Source organism: Episyrphus balteatus, chromosome 1, assembly GCF_945859705.1.
Source record: "Episyrphus balteatus chromosome 1, idEpiBalt1.1, whole genome shotgun sequence".
Classification (NCBI taxonomy): domain Eukaryota; kingdom Metazoa; phylum Arthropoda; class Insecta; order Diptera; family Syrphidae; genus Episyrphus; species Episyrphus balteatus.
The window spans coordinates 68,286,180-68,313,780 of record NC_079134.1 but is presented as its reverse complement, the minus strand read 5'-3'; the positions used below and the strand labels follow the sequence as shown (position 1 = coordinate 68,313,780).

Below are 27,601 nucleotides of genomic sequence, written 5' to 3'. Positions count from 1 at the left end.
AAGAGGGGGTGCTGTTGTAACGCCCATTCTGGGCTCACGTCTTGTAGCGGGATCTTTTCTTCATCTGCTTTCTTCGTTCCTAGGTTAGGGAGGGTTAGGTTAGGTAGGAAATCTTAGGATTAGGTTAGGTTTAGGTTAGATTAGTTGGGTTTCGTTTGTTTAAATTAGTCTTTATTAGGTGAAGTTAGGTGACGTTAGTAGAAGTTGGTTTGGTTAGATTTAATTAGGTTAGTTGGTTAATAGGTTAGGAAAGATTAGGAACGCGGAACTGTTCTTCTTCCATCTTCTTGATTCTGAGGACCTGGTTGGTGTATTTACAGATCTCATTCCAATTATGTTGGCTAGTTAGCATCTTCTCGACTATATTTTCTGGAGTGATGGTGCCAATGCTTCTCTCCAGTTCTTCTCTTTGTGCTGCCCATCTGCTGCAGGCGAAGAAGGTATGTTGTGCATCGTCTTCTTGGGAGTCCCCGTACTGGCATGCTGGACTACTTGATTTGCCGATCTTGTGCAGAAATGCGTTGAAGTAACCGTGTCCGGTGAGTAACTGGGTGACGTAATAATTAACCTCACCGTGTTTCCGGTCTTTCCACTCAGCCACATTTCTGATGAGCCTCGCCGTCCAATAATAATAATAATAATAATAATAATAATAATAATAATAATAATAATAATAATAATAATAATAATAATAATAATAATAATAATAATAATAATAATAATAATAATAATAATAATAATAATAATAATAATAATAATAATAATAATAATAATAATAATAATAATAATAATAATAATAATAATAATAATAATAATAATAATAATAATTTTTTTTTTTTTTTTTTTTTTACTTTACTTGTGGAGGAATGCGTTACGCACCATAAGGAGGTATCCATACCTCCCCGTGTGTCGGACTCACCACCAAGGAAAAAATGTTAAAACCTTATAATGGCATACCGACTAAACCTCCAAAAGTGTCACGAAGAATAATAATAATAATAATAATAATAATAATAATAATAATAATAATAATAATAATAATAATAATAATAATAATAATAATAATAATAATAATAATAATAATAATAATAATAATAATAATAATAATAATAATAATAATAATAATAATAATAATAATAATAATAATAATAATAATAATAATAATAATAATAATAATAATAATAATAATAATAATAATAATAATAATAATAATAATAATAATAATAATAATAATAATAATAATAATAATAATAATAATAATAATAATAATAATAATAATAATAATAATAATAATAATAATAATAATAATAATAATAATAATAATAATAATAATAATAATAATAATAATAATAATAATAATAATAATAATAATAATAATAATAATAATAATAATAATAATAATAATAATAATAATAATAATAATAATAATAATAATAATAATAATAATAATAATAATGATTATTATTATTATTATTATTATTATTATTATTATTATTATTATTATTATTATTATTATTATTATCATTATTATTATTATTATTATTATTATTATTATCATTATTATTATTATTATTATTATTATTATTATTATTATTATTATTATTATTATTATTATTATTATTATTATTATTATTATTATTATTATTATTATTATTATTATTATTATTATTATTATTATTATTATTATTATTATTATTATTATTATTATTATTATTATTATTATTATTATTATTATTATTATTATTATTATTATTATTATTATTATTATTATTATTATTATTATTATTATTATTATTATTATTATTATTATTATTATTATTATTATTATTATTATTATTATTATTATTATTATTATTATTATTATTATTATTATTATTATTATTATTATTATTATTATTATTATTATTATTATTATTATTATTATTATTATTATTATTATTATTATTATTATTATTATTATTATTATTATTATTATTATTATTATTATTATTATTATTATTATTATTATTATTATTATTATTATTATTATTATTATTATTATTATTATTATTATTATTATTATTATTATTATTATTATTATTATTATTATTATTATTATTATTATTATTATTATTATTATTATTATTATTATTATTATTATTATTATTATTATTATTATTATTATTATTATTATTATTATTATTATTATTATTATTATTATTATTATTATTATTATTATTATTATTATTATTATTATTATTATTATTATTATTATTATTATTATTATTATTATTATTATTATTATTATTATTATTATTATTATTATTATTATTATTATTATTATTATTATTATTATTATTATTATTATTATTATTATTATTATTATTATTATTATTATTATTATTATTATTATTATTATTATTATTATTATTATTATTATTATTATTATTATTATTATTATTATTATTATTATTATTATTATTATTATTATTATTATTATTATTATTATTATTATTATTATTATTATTATTATTATTATTATTATTATTATTATTATTATTATTATTATTATTATTATTATTATTATTATTATTATTATTATTATTATTATTATTATTATTATTATTATTATTATTATTATTATTATTATTATTATTATTATTATTATTATTATTATTATTATTATTATTATTATTATTATTATTATTATTATTATTATTATTATTATTATTATTATTATTATTATTATTATTATTATTATTATTATTATTATTATTATTATTATTATTATTATTATTATTATTATTATTATTATTATTATTATTATTATTATTATTATTATTATTATTATTATTATTATTATTATTATTATTATTATTATTATTATTATTATTATTATTATTATTATTATTATTATTATTATTATTATTATTATTATTATTATTATTATTATTATTATTATTATTATTATTATTATTATTATTATTATTATTATTATTATTATTATTATTATTATTATTATTATTATTATTATTATTATTATTATTATTATTATTATTATTATTATTATTATTATTATTATTATTATTATTATTATTATTATTATTATTATTATTATTATTATTATTATTATTATTATTATTATTATTATTATTATTATTATTATTATTATTATTATTATTATTATTATTATTATTATTATTATTATTATTATTATTATTATTATTATTATTATTATTATTATTATTATTATTATTATTATTATTATTATTATTATTATTATTATTATTATTATTATTATTATTATTATTATTATTATTATTATTATTATTATTATTATTATTATTATTATTATTATTATTATTATTATTATTATTATTATTATTATTATTATTATTATTATTATTATTATTATTATTATTATTATTATTATTATTATTATTATTATTATTATTATTATTATTATTATTATTATTATTATTATTATTATTATTATTATTATTATTATTATTATTATTAATCTTTATTTGTTTCTAATAAAAGATAAACTTAAAATGAAAATAAGGACATGCCAGAATGATATGCTACAATTCATGAATTTTAAAATTCAAATTAAAGAAAAATAAAAATACAAAATGGTTGTTAAATAATATTTCAACATTTTTTTTTTAATAAATCCGGGTTTTTAGTTTAGTTAAAACAAAGTAATGAAATTAAATCTTTAAATACATTTTTTATTGAAAAGTGTTGTTATAATGGAATACATCCGCGCTTTTAGTTTAGCTAAAACAAAATAAATGGTAACTACAGATTTGTCACAGATTGTGAACTTAATTCTTTCAAATATCAAGCTTAAAAATTAATGTTTAATGATGAATACACTGTGCAAGTTTTTTGAAAAAAATTTTTGAGACAGGCGCGCGATTAACTGTTTCGCCCTATTTCGGACCCGAGAAATCCATTGGCATCATTAGTTTTTCGATTTATCGGTACGACTTCGAACAAATTTTTTTTTGAAAGTTTTTTCAATTATTTTGAGATTTTTCCACTGTTTTTAGTCATTTTTCAATCAAAAACAATGTTTATATTGCTAATAATTCTGCTCAAACGTTATTTGCTACATTGTAAACAATTTTGAACAATTTATTTCAAAGTTTAGTGATTTTTTTTGAATTTTTTTTTTTTTTAAATCGAAATTTTTTACATTGTTATCGTTTTTTCGCTGTTTTTGTTCTCTTTTGCACAAATACATAGCATGTTTTCCATTAAAAATTAATTTAACTGTTAATTTAGTGTTGGTTAAACTTTGACATACTATCGATAGCATCGATAACAAAAAAAAATCGAGTATATCGATACTTCACAAAACTATCGATAGTTTCAATACTTCCAAATTATTTTACCACAAGGCTACCGATATTATCGATAGCTTTGAAATTAATTAAACACAATTTGAACTACAAGTTAAGTTTTCGTTTGACATTGGATGTAAACAACGAATTAACATAGCCGATTGTATCGATAGTTTTAAGAAAAAACTATCGATAATATCGGAAGCCTTGTGGTATAATAATTTGGAAGTATTGAAACTATCGATAGTTTTGTGAAGTATCGATATACTCGATATTTTTTTGTTATCGATGCTATCGATAGTATGTCAAAGTTTAACCAACAGTTAACAGTTAAATTAATTTTTAATGGAAAACATGCTATGTATTTGTGCAAAAGAGAACAAAAACAGCGAAAAAACGATAACAATGTAAAAAATTTCGATTTTTTTAAATTTTTTTCAAAAAAAATCACTAAACTTTCAAATAAATTGTTCAAAATTGTTTACAATGTCTTTCTACTGGTAGAAAATAACGTTTGAGCAGAATTATTAGCAATATAAACAATGTTTTTGATTGAAAAATGACTAAAAACAGTGGAAAATTCTCAAAATAATTGAAAAAACTTAAAAAAAAAATTTTGTTCGAAGTCGTACCGATAAATCGAAAAACTAATGATGCCAATGGATTTCTCGGGTCCGAAATATGGCGAAACAGTTATTCGCGCGCCTGTCAAGAATTTCGACTTGCACAGTGATATTAATACAAAATACAACCTAATATATAAAAAAGGAATATAAGACTTGCAACACCCTGTTTAAATCGGGCTTTTAGTTAAGCTAAAACAAAATTATATTAGATTGGTAAGGTTAACGTATGTATTCCTATATGAAAACGCTTCTGAAGAAAACCGGATTAGCAATTTCCAACCACACTCTCCATTAAGAACCACAATCTTCCAATGAAAGGAAACTCTTATTAAAATAAACACGTCGTATTTCTTGTAAAATAGGACACGATGCTATTAGATGAAATACGGTTTCGGCTTCATTCAGATTACACAATGTGCAATTGGGGTAAATATCATTTCTGTGAGGTCTGTAGTTTAGTTCTAGCATTTCCGTGCGCACCTTGAATATCAAACTCATCTCGTTAACAGTGAACTCGTTTCGAAAGTAATTTGATGAACCTAGACAAAGATTAAGTTTACTGTATATAGACCTTGATACCGACACCCTCGCTCGATTCAGAAATGACTGAAACATTTGGTCATCTACCGCGAAAATACAGTCGTAAAGGGAAGTTCTCCACGAATCTTAACCGTTCAGATCCAACGCCAAAGTTAAATTGAGTTCCGAAGCCAATTCATTCCAATCTTTGAAAGGGGAATACCTACAATGTAACGCCACTTGAAGAATCCTTTTCTGCAAATTATTGTTTGATCTTGCATGACTTTGATCATATAGTCTGCATTTGCTTTTAGATTTCTTATGAAAATTGGAGGTAGCCCAGATTCAATGTGAATGAATCGTGAAAGATACGTTTGTCTTTTATGTGAACTCGAAAATTCATTTGTGTGAAATGGTGATGCCTAAATATTTTAAATCTTGAACTACTTCTATGATAGAACCATTGAGATTCCAAGTGCGATCGTCCCTGCTCCACGGTTCTGGGGACGAAAAATCATAATTTTATACTTCGAAGTATTGATCTTTAAGTCCCACAGATCACAATATTGTTTCAACTTAATAATTTGAAGTTGAAGTGTCACAGGGTTATCCGTCAAAATCACGAGATCATCCGCGTAAAGCAGCACTTTAATAAAAAGATCACCAAAAACAACGCCACATCGTTAATTTATACGAATGGTAATGCGAAACTTACAGACATTTGGGATGGGTACGGGAGGAAAAGTTTTTCAAAATATGATGCCATTACGTCAACACTAATAGAGGACATAGCTGCCTTATTGTGGCCATCTAAAATTCGCACGTTTTTCCAAAAAAACTCTAGGATCCTTGCTTGGTTTTTGTTTTTTTTTGCTTACACAGGTTTTTGAAGTTAGTATTTGCTTGCAAATACAGAGATTTAAAACCCAAATTATTCGTTTCTCTAAAAAGTTTTAGCAATTTAAAGGATTTCTCTCTACTTTTCCTACAATCCTCGTCATACCAACTAGATTTAAACAAACATCCTCTTTGATTTGAGTATGTGACTGCGGACTGAGCAATAGTACGAAAAACTATATCTGTTGCTTCTTCAATTGAGGTCGTAATCTGATTTGGAAGAACCAATGAATTTTGATTCAAATTTCTTCTGTTAAGAATTGATTTTGATTCAATCCAACGAAGTTTGTTTGAGTCGGTTTCAATTTCACGCCGAATGTTACAATCTTGGGTTTTAAACTCACATGATACACAAATGGGAAGGTGTGTTGAATAGTTAGGTGGACAAACCTCGAAATCTTTTATAGTATGAAGCCAATCCCATATAATACAAAAGAATAAGGATTTAATTTAATAACGACTTATTTGAACAAATATTAAGTAATGAAAAATATTATAAATTTTATACAAATGAAAAACGAACTACAAACTTGATCAGTTAAAATATAAAAATCAAAGTATTTAAACGTAAAGTGTAAATGTTAATTACAACAATCCACGAAACTTAAAATTAAATCATCATGGATTTGCTTCCTTACACTCCTAGAGAACATCCTGCCAAGTTTGGGCAAAATCTAAAATGAGACAGCAATTCAACGATTTCATACGGAATGACATATTTTTCAGTAAATGGTCCTTAACAATTGTTGTAATCGAGAGCGGTCAATTTTTTTTAAGCTATTGCATAGATTTTAACGCAGGCCTGGCATGGGGAGCTAACCAAGAAAAAACGTAACGAAAAATGAGTACATTTATGATGGTATGTGTGTATATTAGAGTGACCGCAAGAAATCGATTTTCGAAATTTGGTCGGGGGAACCCCATAAAATGTTCCGCCTTTGCAGATTTTTAGATAGCCAAAATTTCAGCTCGATTGGATAACTCTAAATGGTGCCGACACTCGCTCAAAGTATCAAAAATCTCTGTTTTTTCACTGTTTTTCGAAGAAAATTAGCTCTAGCTCCCAAACAGATCGGGTTATTTTTACTTTTTATATATTTAATTAAAGGTAGTGTTGCTACACATAATTCAGATGCTAAATTTGTTTAGTTTTACCAAAAAAGAAAAATTTTGTCATTAATTTAAATTTTCAGTACTTACCTCAAAAAGAGCTGAAGTGCAAACTCGATTTAAAATGAAACTTTTTTTTTTAAACTGTTTTATTTAAAAAAACGAAACATTTAACAGAATTCTTAGGCTGTGTGTGAATTGCGTTAAATAGTTAACACTGTGTAAAATTTTTGACACTATTGAGGTGAACAAAAAAATTTCAGCTGTATGGCTTATTGTTTAATATTTTTCTCTGCCTCTTTTCTGCTATGAAACTCCTTTTTAATAAAAAAAAAAAACAAAAAAAATTTAACTCAAATTTAACCAGGTCCCAGAGCCCAATAAATTTTTAACAGTTGAAAATTTTTTATTCACCTCAACAGTGTCAAATATTTTACACTATGTGAACTATTTTACGCAATTCACACACGGCCTAAAAAAACAAAAAAAATAACATCGTGTTACATTTCTTATACATAATTAATGAAGTAAATACTAAAAAAATTTAATCAACAGATTTACAAAGTAGTTTTGGAAGCATCAGGATACAATTTTCGGCACTCACTGACTACTTGAATCACATATTGTTTTTGTTCCTCATCTTTAGTTAAAAGGTTATTAAAATCCGTTATTAATTTGACTCCTCTTTCTGTCATGTCATTTACGACTTTAAGTGATTGCACTTTTTTAAAGCCTTCTTTAAAATGCGAGTTTTCGGGCCAAAGATTTGGAGGTTCTTTGAGAAAACTTGTGTCTATTTTCAATCGGCTGAAAAAGTTCAATGTTTCTTTGTTCACAATATTTTTTAACCCTGCTCTGACAAAATGTTCATCTTCATGTGTCTGTAGTTTTGGATTTACTATTCTGTTGGTTTCCGTTTCACTGGTTTTCAAAATTATGTTGGCCGTTTCTAATTTTGTTCGCCATCTGGTAAAGTTAGGTCAAAGAACGCCAGACCTGCCTGCTCTGAACTCAAATACCATAAATGGTTTGAGAATTTAGCAAGAGCCTTCTCTGAAATATCTTTGTCTATCTTGCGGTATTCAATGCAATTACGCAAAAGATCAAGATCTTGTTTAGGAGCCAGATAAGCTCTTGGGGCATTAAACCAAGCAAAAGTTTTTTCTTGTTGAATGTAAGTTTGATTTTGAAACTACAAAGTCAATTGGATTTTGACCTAGTGCTTCTATTGTAGTTATAATTATGCGAGAAGCATTTCTATCAGATGCCTTACATCGATCCAATAACAAAGAAAGTTTCATTGTTAATAGCTCTTTCACCCCACGACTATACCTCATACTTTTGCTACCCGAGGGCCCAGAGATAGAGAAACATCCATTCTATCCTTATCCGCAGAATAAAACAGTTAAAAAAAAGTTTAATTTTAAATCGAGTTTGCACTTCAGCTCTTTTTGTGGTAAGTACTGAAAATTTAAATTGATGACAATATTTTTCTTTTTTAGTAAAACTAAACAAATTAAGCATCTGAATTATGTGTAACAACACTACCTTTAATTAAATATATAAAAAGTGAAAATAACCCGATCTGTTTGGGAGCTAGAGCTAATTTTCTTCGTAAAACAGTGAAAAAACAGAGATTTTTGATACTTTGAGCGAATGTCGGCACCATTTAGAGTTATCCAATCGAGCTGAAATTTTGGCTATCTAAAAATCTGCAAAGGCGGAACATTTTATGGGGTTCTCCCGAAAAAAATTCGACAAAAAATTTTTTCTATGGGAGTTGCGGTCACTCTAGTGTATATGCATTAGAGTGGGCCGAAAAACACTTTTTTTCGAATTTCAAATCGCAATAGCGCGGAAAAGTTGCGAATGGTGATGACTAATAAGGGTTTAAAAAATAATCAAAATCAGTTCATATCTTCCGGTCGCGCATCGGCTCTGAAGTATGAAAAAATTTTTAAAAAATGGTATTTTTACAAAAAAAAAATTACCACCCTAACATATTATTTTTTGAACATTATAGGTTTAGAAAACTTTCATGTCAGCTAAATATTAAGCAGAAAAAAAAATTGGCTCAAATTGGTTAAGGACTTCGGTGGCACATGTGTTTCAAAATTTGTCAAAAATGGCAAAAATCATATTTTTGCGATATTTTTTTTCCTTTTTATAAACTATTTTTAAAATTATTATTTTTACCAAATAAGAATAAAAAATGAAGTTGACACAATCAGTGAAAGCCGTGAAGTCGCTGAATATATAAAAATCTTTTGGTCAAGTACGCTTTGGCTATTTATTATTCTCTTTGCCGCACAGTGGTGCCTTTGGTGTTTTTTTGGCTTCAAAAATCATTTTCACGGCCATTTCTTGATGAAAAGTCATGAAATTTAGAACAATGAAGTATATAAGTATAAGATATACGAAAAAGCTACCAACTTATTTTTTACTCAAAATGGTGGTCCCAAAATGGCGATCAGAATAAGCATTTATAGAATCTTCTTTTGCGAAACTGTTTATAAGCTAAAAATTTAGCTAATTGATGAAAAACAGATGTTCGACTTTTGAATTAGGTACAACTGTTCATATTCAATGAAAAAAAATTCAAACATTGTTGAAATGAACAGCTGTACCTAATTCAAAAGTCGAACATCTGTTTTTCATCAATTAGCTAAATTTTTAGCTTATAAACAGTTTCGCAAAAGAAGATTCTATAAATGCTTATTCTGATCGCCATTTTGGGACCACCATTTTGAGTAAAAAATAAGTTGGTAGCTTTTTCGTATATCTTATACTTATATACTTCATTGTTCTAAATTTCATGACTTTTCATCAAGAAATGGCCGTGAAAATGATTTTTGAAGCCAAAAAAACACCAAAGGCACAACTGTGCGGCAAAGAGAATAATAAATAGCCAAAGCGTACTTGACCAAAAGATATTTATATATTCAGCGACTTCACGGCTTTCACTGATTGTGTCAACTTCATTTTTTATTCTTATTTGGTAAAAATAATAATTTTAAAAATAGTTTATAAAAAGGAAAAAAAATATCGCAAAAATATGATTTTTGCCATTTTTGACAAATTTTGAAACACATGTGCCACCGAAGTCCTTAACCAATTTGAGCCAATTTTTTTTTCTGCTTAATATTTAGCTGACATGAAAGTTTTCTAAACCTATAATGTTCAAAAAATAATATGTTAGGGTGGTAATTTTTTTTTTGTAAAAATACCATTTTTTAAAAATTTTTTCATACTTCAGAGCCGATGCGCGACCGGAAGATATGAACTGATTTTGATTATTTTTTAAACCCTTATTAGTCATCACCATTCGCAACTTTTCCGCGCTATTGCGATTTGAAATTCGAAAAAAAGTGTTTTTCGGCCCACTCTAATATGCATATGATACGATTGTACGAAGCTTGCATGGATGTGTGAATGGTTTTGGTTCAGCCAGAGAGGGTTATATAAATTGTGTTAGACAACAAAGAGAGGAGTAAGGAAGAAGACCATAAATGCTGTGTCTACAGAATAAATCAGAAGCAAATAAAATGCACGACTGGGTCGCACGAACTTGCTCTTGGAGTTAAAGTTGCTTAAATATTAAAGACTTTTTATATAGAAATTTAAAAATAAAATAAATTTCGTTTAAAAAAAAAATAAAATAAAATCTGAAATTCAATTGCCCTCCAAAACAAGTATGCAGTTTTGATTGATATATTAACGTGCATTTTTAGAAAAAAAAAATATTTAAATCGTTAGAGCCGTTTTTTAAAAAAACAATTTTTTATAAATAATTTTTTGGAAAAAAAGTTTGAAAATAAAATTGGTATGCCATTTTGTAGAAATCACTAATCAACATCCAAAAACAAAATTTCAAAAAAATTCAATGTCCCGTTTTCGAAAATTTGATTTTTCAAAAAAAAATTTTCAAAATTTTTTTAAAAATCCAAAAATTATTTTTTTGGAAATTTAATTTTTGGTTTATATTTAAATAATATAAATGCTTCTTCACAAAAAGTTTCGTTGAAATCGAATAAGAAGTTTCAGAGATATTCGAATTTGAAAAAAATGGTTCTATGGCAGGTACCGTTAATAATGATTTTCAAAAAAAAAATTTTCATTAAAATATAGACCTTAGCTTGAAACTAACATTTGAATTTTCTAAACAAAATCGTTGGAGCCGTTTTCGAGATATTTCAATTTTACTAAAATCGGTATATGACAAGTACCGTTATTTTTGGTCCAAAAAAATTAATTCCAAAAACCCCTCTGGAGAGTCGCCAAATAACGCTACATACCAAGATTGACATTAATCGGTCTATCCGTTTAGGCTGTAGGTCATTATACAGACAGACAGACAGACAGACAGACAGACAGACAGACAGACAGACAGACAGGCAGACAGACATACAGACAGACAGACAGACAGACAGACTGACAGACTGACAGACTGACAGACTGACAGACTGACAGACTTACAGACTGACAGACTGACAGACTGACAGACTGACAGACTGACAGACTGACAGACTGACAGACTGACAGACAGACTGACAGACAGACGGACTTCCGGGACCCACTTTTTTGGCATTGTCTACCATCGTAATGTCATGGAAAAATGTTATCTCAACTTTTTTTTTTGTACGAATGCATAACTTGATATATAGTACCTATATCGCAAGTAAAAAATTATCTGTATTTATTTTTCTTTTCTCTTCCCATTCTTCTGTTTCTTGTTCAACTTCTTGGGATTTGTGAACGAGTAAAGCGTTGCATTGCGCTTGCGATATTAAATCAGAAGAGAAAAAGTATTCTTGTGTTTTCTTATTTTTTTTTTTGTCTGGAGAAGTTTATGACATGAGATTGTGTGTATGCATGTTTTCAAATGTGACCTTGTTATTGTATATGAATTGATAGGTAGATAAAAAAAAAACATAATCATTGGTTTTGTGTAGTGTAGGTAAATAAATAATTATAATTGCATAAGTCGATAGAAAATGCAATGCAATATCTTTACCGCGGCAGTCCTCGAGTGACACAAGTCTTTTTTCCTTTAACTTTCTTATTTGACCTTTTAATAATGCAGCCTTATACTAGTTTTACAGATTCACCGACTTTCCCTGGATTCCGAGATTTTACAAATTTTACTCGACTAAATAAGTTTCCGACATTCGATATTAATTCACACTTTTTTAGATTTGTGTTCTTAAATAATACATACAACTGATAACACTAGTTTACAAAAAAATAAAAAAAATTTTGGACACCAAAATCTATATACTTTTCGTACATATATAGATTTAAGCCCAGAAAACTCGAAAATGTTATCTAAAAAAATATTTGTGGATAGGTTTTCGAGATATGATTTTTCAAAGTATTCGGGCTATATCTTGAGTAATAAACGACTAATCTGAACAGAAAAGCCGGCGACTGAAAGCTGAGTAAATAAGCAGCAAACGCTAGAACAACTTTTTCTGGGTGACCCAGAAAAGTTGATTTAACTTTTGTTGCTTATTTACTCAGCTTTCAGTCGCTGTTCTGTTCAGAGTCGTTTATTACTCAAGTTTCTGTTCAGAGTCGTTTATTAATAAGTAGGCTGGAAAAAACAACAAAAAAAAAACTTTGAAAAATCATATCTCGAAAACCTATCTATCGTAATTTTTTTTAAAGTGATTTCCGAGTGCCTGAGGTCAAAGTACATGAGAAAAAAATAGTGGGATTGAGTTTCCATTTTGGCTGTAAACCAGTGTAATTGAAATTTCTAGAATAAGAATACCCTTAACAAGTAAAACAATGAATATGATTCTCCTCACATTCTCAACTTGTTAAGATTGTTAAGCTTTGTAAACATTGTTGAGTTGGGAGTGTGTACTGCTCTATCGGAGGCTCACAAGTTGTGATTGTGGGAGAGAATCAGGCTGTAAAAAAAGTTTTATAAACGAAATTAATTTACCCTGTGAATTATTCCAGCTGAATGTAGATGTTTTATTCCGCACAACATCTGGTACAATAAATACGACATTCTGTCGTGGTCAAGATCCATTTGTATAACCTGACACAAATTAGCATCCATGAGTTCCATAACAAGATAAACATCTTGAAAATCTTCTAGTGTACGTTGTGGTGTAAATGCATTCAACAAACCAATTATCTAGGTATTAAAAATGTAAATATTTTTGTATTTTCACAACACTAAAAGTAAGCTTACATTTTTATGGTTAACAAGTTTCATTAATTTGAATTCCCGATAAGCACGCTTGGCATGAGTAACGTTTTGAAAGGGTCGTGATAACTTTTTAATTGCAACATTTTGTTCGGAAACTGTATCATATGCAGCACTAGAATTATATAAAAATGTACAAAAGTTATTATAACAATGGTAAAGAAAATAATAATAATAGTAAAAACAAAAATTTAACATAAAAACAAAAAATGTTTACAATTTCGGTTGGTTTCCTTAATTGAATCGATTACACACAACACAGCCCAACAGACAAAAACAAAATTGTTTGTGTAATATCATCATATGACACATGTTTTTAAGGTATTTTTTGATGCTTAATCTAATGACATAAAAATAAAGTCAATACAATTGCTCTAAGAAAAGTTATTGCCGATTTAAAACAAGGGTGCTTGTTTTTTTTTTACCTTAACAGGTAAAATATAACTGAAACCCATGTGAAAAACATGCTACACCAGGCATGTCAAACTAATTAGTTACAAAATTTGTATGGGCCGCCGAAAAAGTAAAGCTAAATTTTTTATAGGTAAAACAATTTTGTAAAGAAAAACAGAAAGAATGATAAAATTAATTTTCTTCCATTTACCACTTTTTGCTCAGACCAAAATTATGTCGCTGAAAGGGGGGGTGAAGAGGGAAATAGTGGGAAAATCTCAGATTTCATGATCTATTTGCGTCTCGAGATTCAAAAAAATGATTCACGCATACAAACACACGCACTTTCACACACTCCTCAGTTTGACATTTGTCTGAACATTTGTTGTTGTTTTATTTTTTTTTATACGCACAGATTTCATACACAATTACAAAATTAGATTTATTTGCAGTGGAAAATCTGAATTTTTAACACAAAAATCTCAAAAGTCAATAGAAAACGACATTAGTTAGATTGGATCCTATTAATGGCGGAAATAACTACTCGCATCGACAGGTACCTACCTTCTGTGAAAATCGCAAACGATTTTACATGAAAGTTTTCAAGTGCACAAAAATACTTATAATATCGGGCATTATAAGTATCGAAATAGGAACTTACTTCGGAGTCACACTAGAAATCGCTTGCCTCCATTTCCACATGATTCGGCATTAATTCTATGTGGGAACGGGTCGTAATTCTGTATTCCAAAATTCTGTATGACCAATATTCTGTATCTGAAGAAAAAATTCTGTATGAACATAATTCTGTATTCCATTATTCTGCTTTTCTATTATTCTGTATTTCAAAGTGCGCACTTTTTTCATTATCAAAACAATTTTTCTTTTATCATTTACAGAATTTTGGAGTACAGAATTTTGATATTTTCTATGCAGAACCTTGAAGCAGTTTGCGTTCGCCAGCTTAAGTTAAGTGTTATGAGTTAATCGTGATATAAAATGAATTCAGAAAAATGGAAAATATTAAATTATTAAAACCTAATAAAGGAAAGGATAAATTGTGTGTCGATGGTTTTATGTTTAATAACGAAGAAAGAATTTTTGGAAAATAGGGTACTTAACTCAAATTAGTCATGCACTTAATAACTCCATTCGAATTTTGTCGAAAAAAATTGAATTTTTTGAGAAAAATGAAATCAAGCCAGCAGAACATGAAAATCTCGGAAAACTTATCTGAAAATGGAGCGCTTAATTCAAATTAGTCGAACATTCGATTATTTATGTCCAATTTTTTTCGAAAAAGTGGAATTTTTTGAAAAAAAAAACAAATTCAAGTTAGTAGAACATGAATTTATATGGAAAATGAAAATATTTTTTTTTAATGGAAAATCTCGGAATTTTTTTCGAAAATTTGGTACTTAACTCAAAGCACTTAATTATTCAAGATAATTTCAAAAAACAATTTTTTTTCGAAGATCACAGAAAAAAAATCATTTTTGTAAAAATTTTTTTTTTTTGGATTTTTGTTTGGCACCTAAATATTAAACCAAACCCGAATTTTTTACTAACAGTTTAAGACATTTTCTGGTAATTGCTCTGCTAACTTTAAATCCAGTTAGCAGAACATTAAGTTTTTGCAAAAGTAGGGGAGCACTTGATATAATTTTGGGGTACTTGCTCTGCTTACTTGAGGGACATGTTTTAATGTAGAGATTTAAAATTACAGAATTTTTAAAAGCAGAATAATGGATTTGCAGAATTTTGAAAAACAGAATTTTGGATTTACAGAATTTTGAAATACAGAATAATAGAAAAGCAGAATAATGGAATACAGAATTATGTTCATACAGAATTTTTTCTTCAGATACAGAATATTGGTCATACAGAATTTTGGAATACAGAATTACGACCCGTTCCCTTTAGATTTTTTTCGTAGTATTTTTTATAAGGCCGACTGACGATGCCAATTTACCTATATTTGACATATTGCATATAGGAAATCCTCAAATCCTCGTTTCTCTTCTGATGTCCCAAAAGAGCCATATGTGGTGTATGTGCATTTGAATTTGAATGTTGCATTTGGTCATATTCGTTATATTATGAATTTTCCTTGCAGTTTTAAGTTTAACTCAGATAAATGTTTTGCTTCATCTAGGTAGGTATAATTAATTAAAAACTCTGCAACCATTTTAAATAGCAAGGTTTAAAGACTTTTATCATCAAAAACTAAATAAAATTCCCAAGCTCCAGTATCAGTTGGTAGGTTAAATCAGAATATTCGCTTCATAGCTCACTTTAAGAAATCACAGAACTTACCCTGGTTTAACCCAAGAGATCATATAAAATTTTATATAATTTTGTTCTGTCCCATATTTTTTAGTTGATAAGAAAAAAAGGAGGTGCATCGTACATGTACATATGTATGTCCAAAGCTGTGAACATAAAATCTAAATTACATATAATCTAAAACTCGAAATCATTAAAAATGTGGATAGGGCCGTAAATTTATTCGTTGTGCGTTGTGCAATTACTCCACCAGTAATTGCATTGTAATCGAATTACTTTCCCATTACAAAGGAAATGTAATTCGAAATGCAATTACCATTAAATTACCGTGTAATTGTATTGTAATTTAAAAGATGAAATTACAAAAGTAATTACATTGTAATTAAAATTGTAATTAAAAGTAATTATATTACTGTAAAAACAAAATAAAACCAAAATCTAAACCTTCAACATTTCAAAGAAAAACTATGCCACATGCCACACCACACAAGCCAGGTAAGATTTTTGAGGAGTGTAAAGATTATATACACGCCTATCTGAGACGAGTTGCGATGAGCCGGGCTATCTTGAGTAGCGCTATGCATTTAGTCGGGCTGTCTGAGTCGGGCTATACCCTTCCAATAATAAATTATATGGTAGAACAGAAAGTTTGCAAAGGCAGGGTGGCAAGTTGCATGTAGCAAGTGGCATGTAGCAAGTTGCATGTTTCAAGTTGCATGTGACAATTCAATTTTTTTTCAATTTTGTTTTTATTGAACTTGTTATTTACAATTGACTTAAAATTAACTTATGTCTAAGATTCATTGATAGATACAAAATTTTGTTGGCACAGAGGGGGCCTAACCTTATACAATGACTAAGTTATAAAATATAAATAAATATTATACATGGATAAACTTAATTTAAAGTCTGCTGACTAGGTTGTCCTCGGGGTGTTCAGACCCGGATGTCCAGTTGTGGGGTTGGTTGAGTTGGGTTGGTTTGGTTGGCGTTAGCCACGGTAGTAAGCCGACTGGGTGTCGGCGTAAAAGTTAACTTCTTCGTTGTCCAATGAAATTATGTTCTCAGCCAGTATATCCAAAGCGCAAAAGTACTTAGGTTCCGGATGTCGTTGTTGGGCTGTCATTCTTCTCATCAGTTGATTGGGATGGTTGGCGATATTTCCTACCAGTACCTTCGCCGATTGCAGTAGATACTTGTCCAGTGGTATGATTTTTGCTTCCTCGTAGAGTCGCTTGTTGCTATAGTATTTCTGCCGCTGTCGGTCAAAGATGAGCCCAGTGCAAATCCTCAGTATTTTTCTCTCGAACATTTGTAGTTCCTTCATGGCTGTCTTGGAGATGGTGTACCATACTGGAAAGCTGTAGGCAATGACTGGTCGCAGAAGCTGCTTGTAGATCAAGAGTTTCGTTGGTTGACTCAATCCTGTTCTTCTTTTCATCAGAGGGTGAAGGCGATGGAAAGCAAAGTTGGCTTTTTTGAGGACCAAACGGGAGTGATTGTTGAATCTGAGGAGCTCGTTAAAGTTGATTCCTAAGTACTTGGCGTTGCGTTTGGCTGGCAATCTAGTTCCATCTGGAAGTGTCAATGTGATGCTTCTACAGCTTCCAGCCGATCGACTGCCTCTTCCTCCTGATCGTCTAAGGCACAGTAGTTCCGACTTGGATGAGTTTATTCGGATACCCCATTTACTGTATTTATTTATCAAAATTTTGAGGTAGTTTGGGCAAAATTGACTTCAGATTCGGTTTCAAATTTCCAAAGCATAAAAAACGGTGAAAAAATGTTGTACTTCGAGATTCAGCCCATAAAATCTACACCCAATTTGGTGCTTGAGCATAATAAAAAAATATTTTCAAAAGGAACAAGTACTCCTCTGTTTAGAACTGTAAAAAAATCACAGTTTGAGAACCGTGGGGATTCCAAGATCCCTGTGAAGATCTTCGTTTCTTATATACAGTCGTCGGCATAATTATTTTGACTAATTTTCAATTCTCGATCTGATAAGAATAATTTCTAACGGTTAGACTTTACATAGGTAAAGTTGATGGTTATTTATCAAGTATGTTATGGTGAATCTAATGGTGGTCAAAGTAAATCATATGAGTGAAATTTGGCTTTCAGACAGCTTTTTTTGTATTAGAAGTGCTATTTTTGGAGCGGCATAAGTATTTTGACTAGCATTCTTTTTCAATTTTGGTACGGTAAAGTAAAACCTTTTGCTTAATTTAAGCATGTATCCAACTGCTGAACATGTTAAGGCTCAGATTCAAAAAAAAAAATTGGAAACATTTCGCAAATAAATATTGAAATTGGGGCATTTATTGTTACAAGTTAAAATTCCCGTTACCTGTTAAACAAATCAATGGAGAACTGATTTGTTTGCGTCAAATTATGTCTTGGCTAATAAAGAAACACAAGATTACGAGTACTGAGTAGAATCAGCCATGAATCTGTACAAAACAAAAAATTACACAAAAAAAAGACAATTTTTTTTTGCGTAGTTGACTTTGAATCCCAGATTGAACCCTAATATCATGGAGCTGGAAATGAAATCTCTAGAGAAGAATTCCTCATCAGAAAGCAACGATTCCCAGGAGACTTAGGAAACACAATTTTGGGACTTATTCAACAAGAAAAGCACTAGTTAACCTCTTGAAAGCATGTTGAAAACTATGAAATTCGCAAAAAAGCAACTTTGGTAAGCCTCCTTCTTTCCGGAACAAGATTTAATGGACCGATGTAAGTTCTTTTGCACTCCATACATACATACATACATACATACATCACCAAAAGTGAATTTTGTTCGGAAGCTGTCTAGTAAACTTTGTTCCAGAAAGAAGGAGGCTTACCAAAGTTGCTTTTTTGCGAATTTCATAGTTTTCAACATGCTTTCAAGAGGTTAACTAGTGCTTTTCTTGTTGAATAAGTCCCAAAATTGTGTTTCCTAAGTCTCCTGGGAATCGTTGCTTTCTGATGAGGAATTCTTCTCTAGAGATTTCATTTCCAGCTCCATGATATTAGGGTTCAATCTGGGATTCAAAGTCAACTACGCAAAAAAAAATTGTCTTTTTTTTGTGTAATTTTTTGTTTTGTACAGATTCATGGCTGATTCTACTCAGTACTCGTAATCTTGTGTTTCTTTATTAGCCAAGACATAATTTGACGCAAACAAATCAGTTCTCCATTGATTTGTTTAACAGGTAACGGGAATTTTAACTTGTAACAATAAATGCCCCAATTTCAATATTTATTTGCGAAATGTTTCCAATTTTTTTTTTTGAATCTGAGCCTTAACATGTTCAGCAGTTGGATACATGCTTAAATTAAGCAAAAGGTTTTACTTTACCGTACCAAAATTGAAAAAGAATGCTAGTCAAAATACTTATGCCGCTCCAAAAATAGCACTTCTAATACAAAAAAAGCTGTCTGAAAGCCAAATTTCACTCATATGATTTACTTTGACCACCATTAGATTCACCATAACATACTTGATAAATAACCATCAACTTTACCTATGTAAAGTCTAACCGTTAGAAATTATTCTTATCAGATCGAGAATTGAAAATTAGTCAAAATAATTATGCCGACGACTGTATGTACCACGGCGCATTTACAAATGATCTTAATAATTTATTTTCAAAGGTTTGTAATCTATTTAAATTTGTATCGCGGGTACAACCCCAGAGTTGAATACCATATGTCCAAACAGGCTTAAGTACTTGCTTGTAAACTAATAATTTGTTTTCAATACTAAGTCTAGAATTGTGTCCGAGCAACCAGTACATTTCTCTTAACTTAATATTTAACTGATCACATTTATTTTTAACATGCGGTTTCCATTTTAATTTCGCGTCGCGAGTCATCCCGAGATATTTTGCCTCGTTTGCAAATGGGACTTGAGTAGTATTAATAAAAACAGGTAGTCTATTTATTTTCTTATATGTAAAGTCCACGTGGACTGACTTAAATTCGTTAAGCGCTATTCGCCATGTTTGTGTCCATTCATTAACATTGTTAAGAGCATTTTGTAATTTACTTGTCGATTCGTTAATTGTTTTGCCTACTGCAAGTATTGCGGTGTCGTCAGCAAAAGTAGCTACAATTGTGTTTTCTGTTTGAGGTATATCGCGTGTGAATAGAAGGTAGAGAATGGGACCTAAAACACTACCTTGTGGTACCCCAGCCACTATTTCCCTAAAGTCTGAGTAATCATTTCCGTGCCTAACGCGAAAAATTCTGTTCTCTAGATATTCTCTAAGAATGATAAAGAGTCCTTCAGGTAGGACTTGTCTTAACTTGAATTTGAGACCCTCGTGCCATACTTTATCAAAAGCTTGAGACACATCTAAAAAGACCGCTGAACAAATTTTCTTTTCTTCAAGAGCTTTCTCAATGACATCGGTGATTCTATGTACTTGATCAATCGTCGAGTGCTTGCTTCTAAAACTGAACTGGTGTTCAGGTATAAGACCTTTTTCTTCTATTATTGGCTGGAGGCGCTGCAAAAATATTCTCTCAAAAACCTTTGATACTACAGGAAACAGTGAAATGGGTCTGTATGATTTAATAATAATGAGTTCGGAATTTGATCGGTGATTGGAATATCGTTTATTTATTGACGATTGATTTTTATGGGCTGAATCTCGAAGTACAACATTTTTTCACCGTTTTTTAGAATTTAAAGCTACATTTTGTCATTTTCAAAATTACGGAATGACCCCCCTGAAATTGACCGAAAAATGGCTGAGTAAAAAATCGTTGAAATCTGAAAACATTTAAAAACGTTTTTTTTATGATAACTTGAAATTTTGAGGTTCTACGAAAAATTTCAAGTGCAGAAATATTTTTTGAAAAACAAATTTTAACCATTCTAAGGCTTAATACAAAAAATTATTTCGTTCAATTTTATATAAAACATTGAAAAATGAACTTTTTCTCGTACTAAAATTTTGTAGCAGAAAATTTTTAAGTACATTCTATCTATTGAGTTCTAAATTAAATTGACAATATTTAAAAACAAACATTTTAGGGCAAATATTTAATCCGTGGTTCAGCAACTTTTATCTTCTGAAATCAGTGGTAATATTCCGGTTTTGCACTGGTGCAAAGTCCACATATCGTCGGCATATATCAAAATTGTTCTAAATCCACTTTTTACTGAAAATGAGTTAATGTTGCAGGGTGCTCTTTCCGAATTTGAAAACCGTTTTTGTCAAAAAATTTCATTCCACAGATAATATAATTTAATGGGACATAGAACAATAAAAACAGGGAAGTAGCCTTTTGAAAATGAGCCCGAGTATTCTTGATTGTTCTAAGTCCCATCATATTTAGTTCTAAGTGACAATTAGCATGTGGCAAGTTGCATGTGGCAAGTTGCATGGGGCAAGTTGCATGTGGCAAGTTGCATGTGGCAAGTTGCATGTGGCAAGTTGCATGTGGCAAGTTGCGTGTGGCAAGTTGCATGTGGCAAGTGGCATGTAGCAAGTTGCATGTGGCCAGTTGCATGGGGCAAGTTACATGAGGCAAGTTGCATGTGGCAAGTTGCATGTAGCAAGTTTCATGGGAGCAAGTTGCATGTGGCAAGTTTCATGGGGCAAGTTGCATGTGGCAAGTTGCATGTGGCAAGTTGCAAGTGGCAAGTTGCAAAGAGATTGTTCCTGAAGTACAACACAGTACTTCAACCGTCGCTTCCATTAAAGGCCTTCTTCATTTGCGGGCATAATAATTGCGCCGCGATGAAATAAGCTATCGGACACAAATTTTCAAAATTTTGTTTTGCTTAAAGCAAAAATAAACTACCAGTAATTTTATTCTAACTTTTCGTGTAATATTATAATAGATGGGTTTTATTATTCTCGTGATCCAGATGAAATCATATTGCTTTTATTTGCCTTACAAAAAAAGCAGGTTCTTGCTTTGTTATTGTAAAGCTAACAAATAAAATGATCTGATCAGGATCACGGGAATAAAAAAAACACAGCTTATGGGTAATTCCATGAAAAAGTGGACACGAATTTTGAACAAATTATGCAGTTTTTTTTTACTTTTTGTAATAGCAAATTATTATTTACAAACGGTAACTCTTTTTGCAAGTTGCAAGAAAAGATTATTTGTTGTATTCCCTTATGGATAGAAATTAAATTCAGGGAGTATAAATAATCTTAAATCATTTTTAAAGCATAAGCGATGACACTATCCCATCGTGATTGCTTAAATAAATTAACATTTAAGCAAACTTCGTTACACAATATTCGATTTAAAAAAAAACTTGAGTGAAAATGCATCTTTTCTTCACTTTTGGAACCACAAATCGCAGGTTACATGAGTTACCAAAATAATGTAGCGTGAGTTACCTAAATATATTAAAATTTTTCCTCGAAATATTGAACAAATGTTTGGTTTTGTCACTAATATTAAAAGCTTGTAATTTTTTATGTATGGAATCTTCATTAAAAACAAATCAAGATTCTTAATTTCGCAGAAAAAGTTCATACTGTCGGACTCTTAAAAATCGTGTCCGATTTTTGTAACGTGAGTTACCATCATACTTTTATTTGTCCCAAGCAAATGCTAAAAATTAAGAAAAATTTTGTTGTTAATTATGAAAGTATAGTTATGCTCCATTCATGGATAGTAATTTCGTATCAATATATTATAAATTAACAAAAAAAAATTTGTGAATGTAACGTGAGTTACCATGGAATTGCCCTTATATTAATTAATTTATTGAATGATTTTGTTTCGTTTGAATAAAATAAAATGTTTAATTTAATTAGTAATTAATTACAAAATTTCAATTAAAATGTAATTACTTTCAAATTACCAATATATTTAATTATAATCTAATTACTTTTGTAATTTCATAATGTAATTACAATAAAATTACACGGTAATTTAATTGTAATTGCATTTCGAATTACATTTCCCTTGTAATGGGAAAATAATTAGATTACAATGCAATTACCCTGTAATTACATGTAATGTAATTAACGATTCGATTATCCAACTCTGGTTATAAGTCCACAAATCAATTATGGACTTTCAACCCACCCAAGGGTGTCAGAAACCCACAAAATAGTGAGCCAGAACTCCATAATGTCAATAAAGATGTGGAACGTGCTTAAGAAATATTAATTTGTAAAGAATGTTGAAACTTTAATTTTTTTTTCAACAATATTTGTAAATTGATTTTTTAGTTTTTTTTATGTTTTTTTTCTTAACTGACTCGAGTTTTGTTTCTAAAGCTTATTGAAGTAATTTTAGAAAACTCGCACAAAGCAAAGAAGAACAAAATTTTGTTCAAAAGACGATTAGTTTGGAGTCTCATAGTGATAAATCGCCACTTATTTGGGCAACTATCTCGCAAACAAAGCGTGCTAATCAATTATCACATGGAGATTAAAAACAAATAAATCCCAATTAATTGGCGGAAAGATTTGCTCACATGAGAATCTATTTAAATTGCACAAGCCAAACGCGAAGCGGAAAATAATTTTGTCCACGGAAGAATCGTAAGACTTTTTTCTAAGAAAATATATTAAACAAGTCAAGTAAGCTATTTTTTTTAAGTTTCTCATTCAGTGAAACATGGATTTAAAAAAAAAAAAATAAGTTGAATTTGATTTTTCCCCATTTAATTTAAAGGTCAAAAAGTTCCCATTTTAAGCATTCAGAGGGCTTGAGGCACCTCAAAATGAAATTATTTTAAAATTTTAAGTATACAGTTTTGTTCGTTTATAAATAGCGCAACTTCTTCTTACTATGTCAATTCGAAAATAAAAAATAAAAATAAAATCGCTCCACCTTAACAAACATCTTTGGTGTGCGGTATTATCATACAATTGCCAAAATGGGATTTTTTCATTTAATGTATTCAATGTTTATTCAAATGTTTTAAAAAGCTTTTGAAAAGTTGTATATCTACAAATGTTGAAAATTGAAAGTTGGTCTTATTTCACTTGGACTAATTTCATGACATTAATTGAACATTTAATGAAGAAACTTTCGAAAATTGACGATTGTTCCAGTTTTGAATACTTATTAAAGCAATTTTCTAAGATTCACTCGAATTAAAAAGATATTTGATCACTTTTTTTTATAAATGTTTTGGAGAGATATTGCGAAGAAAATTAGAATATGAGAACTCAGCCAATCGAAAACGACATTAATGTACCTAGTTGAACAAATTTTTTTCAAAAACTTTTTCAACTAGGTACATTAATGTCGTTTTCGATTGGAATCACTCAATGATTCACTCGTTCTGAAATCCAATAAAAAGGTTTGAATCGCTTCCATTCAATTCTGAAATTTAATATCTGTATGGGTGAAAAATAAAATACATTTTTTTGTTTTTTCACTGGGAGAATTTTTCACGAAATTCATGAAATAAGAAACTAAATAAAGTAAAAAATGTCAAAACTGAAATCAGCTGATCAAACTAAAGCTCTGAGGTGTTCGATGTAAAATGAAAACCCGAGAAACTCTGATTTTTTTGACAGTTAATTGACATGACTCAGAGTGCCCTGGAGGGGGGAAAACGAACAATCCTTTTTTTTATTCTCAAACACAAACGTAGTTTTTATGAGAAATTGAGAAGCTGTCAATTTTTCAAGAATTGGAATAGAGCTCGGGAGTAGTTCTCGCGTCTAGTTTGAAATAAATGAAAATTGTGGACAACAAGACTAATAAATACAGAAAGTTTTAAAGTGCTTACGTTGCACCTATTTGAAACTATTTAAATCTTCAATTAGGTTCTTTAAAGTACAATTATTTACAAATAACCCATTTCGTGACATATTAATTTTGTTTTGACATTTAAATAAGACTGTACAGCTGAGAGCTGATTGATATTCTTTTCGGTACAGTTCGGTTTCGGATTGGGGTCAAAATCCCGAAAACCCAAAACCCCGAAAACCGCAAAATCCCGAAATTTTTTTCGGGATTTCGGTTTCGAAAACAATCCTTAGTGTGTAATTAAGGTGTTAGCAAGTATTAAAAAACAATATAAGTGTATGATTCCGTTAATATCTCTTTTTTACATTATTTCAAGTTCTTATTGTGCTTTCAGCAGTGTTTTGTTGTGATTGAGCTAAGTTGGAAAAATCGTTGAACTAAAATCAAAAGAATTATGAGTTTTAATATCTAACTTATAATAATTGTATGTTTAAATTGTTATTTAATTAGTTTTAATTTTATGTTTCAGTTAAAATTTCAGTGAAACACAATTTTGAAGAGTTTTTTAATTTGTCTGTTTTATTTTCGGTATTTTGGCCTTTCTGGATTTTGGGATTTCGGGATTTTGGTTTTTCGGGATTCTGGGTTTTCGGGAATTTGGGTTTTCGGGATTCTGGGTTTTCGGAATTTGGGGTTTTCGGTTTTCTGGATTTTGGAATTCGGGATTCTGTCCGTCTCCCTTCTGTTTCTTTATTCATTATTACAGTCTGGATATTCTAGATAAACTATTTTGTCTCGTCGGTCTATACTTTTTCATATCTGGAAAAAATAAAGAAACACACTCCATCTCCATATTACCAACTATGATTTAGTGATATATATGTATGTACATATATTATATTATGTATACAGGGTGTCCCAAAAGTTAGCGTCGAAACGAAAACGGTAGATAGGGTAGGTGGTGACAGTTATCAGAAAAATAATAAAAAAAATCGCAGCCATATATTTTGGGAGTTATGGACATTTGAAAAAAAGTCGAAAAAATGGTCACCCTGTGACGGTTTTTCATGTGCCGTGACTACAAATCTTAAGTTTTCTCATTTTTTTCTTTTGTTACGGAACCTTGAATAACCCTGCTACCAAATGCATTCAAAAATTTTAACTCAGCTGCATCAGTTTTAAAGCAAAAATTACTTTTTTGCCCTACTAAGTACTAAAAAATTTTACATGGCTCTAATTCAATGAACCGTAGTGTAAAAAAAATACACTACGATGCTTCGGCAAGTTACCTTAAATGTTGGTGTGTTCGATTCTCTTTTTAAAAAGGTGTAACATTGTTGAGAATATTCCATAAATAACCGAGATAAAATTTTTTTTCTTAAGAAATCCGACTTTTTTATTAGGTAATTTGTCCATATTTTTTAAGTTTTGTACCCTTTCAGAACCTTTCAGAATACAAAAACTTAAATAATATGGAAAAATTACCTCATAAGAAAGTCGGATTTCTCAAGAAAAAAAATTTTATCTCGGTTATTAATGGAATATTCTCAACAATGTTATATCTTTTTGAAAAGAGAATTGAACACACCAACTTTTAAGGTTACTTGCCGAAACATCGTAGTGTATTTTTTTTACACTATATATAAGTTCGGGGCGCCTGCGGCACCCCTCAATTCTTGCACCCTGGACAAAATTATTTTTTGAAGTAAAACTAATTATTTTTTCTAGAAATTATTATTTATGCAAGGAAATAATTTTTTTCAGCAAAACTTTAAAAACGCATGTGATAAGAAAAACTAAAAAAAATAGTATGAAATTTCATACACTCAAAATGTGAAAAAATAAAATATCTAAAATATTAGAGCTTCTAGAATGGAACCATTGTGATTTTTAGGCTTAGTGAATCCAAATGCATTAAATTCAATAAATAAAATTTCTGGAAAATGTTAAGAACCAGTTAAAATAAAACGTAGGGCGTATGAGTGATTTTACTAAAAGTAAAAATTTCACTCGCAAATTATTTTGTTAATCGCAAAAAATCGCACCCAATTTTTTGATATTAAATTTAAAGAATAGTCAAAGTAATCATAAATCTATGTATCGAAGCAGAATAGGAGGGAATACTATAACAAAACACTTAGACTTTAAAAAAAAGCAATAAAAATATCTATATGCGGCAGACTCTTTTCCCACTGTCATTTACTCAAACCCCCTTCGGGTAGGGGAAAAGAAAGAATATACCCGAGGTAGGCATGCCTGTCGTAAGAGGCGACTAAAATCCACCCTCCGTATACTGAGAATGACGTATACAAAATATGGAATGAATAAAACAGAAAGATATAATACCCCAGGTGGCAATTCAGATTTTCTGGAAAATCCACCCTCTTCGGAGGTCGGCTCTAAGGATTCTGGGGAGAGCCAATTATTCCAATTCGAACACTTGATAAATCCGTTTTCAAGAAAACCCATGATAACTCGATCACCACCACCAACATCGAGTGTATCCGGGCAAAAGAGTCCGCCCATAACGCCAGAGCGTG

The 27,601-nt window shown here is 28.9% G+C and overlaps 1 protein-coding gene across 3 annotated transcripts in view; it reads right to left on the bottom strand.

Annotated features, from left to right (window-relative positions):
• Window positions 1-27,601, bottom strand: part of LOC129907621 (stress-activated protein kinase JNK) — a 232,609-nt gene that overhangs the window by 55,299 nt on the left and 149,709 nt on the right. For all 3 annotated transcript variants that reach the window (XM_055983923.1, XM_055983924.1, XM_055983925.1), the window contains 2 exons: window positions 13,689-13,818; window positions 13,434-13,631 (listed from right to left, as the gene is read on the bottom strand). In XM_055983923.1, coding sequence (XP_055839898.1) covers window positions 13,434-13,631; window positions 13,689-13,818 — 328 coding nt within the window. The remainder of the gene's footprint in view (window positions 1-13,433; window positions 13,632-13,688; window positions 13,819-27,601) is intronic.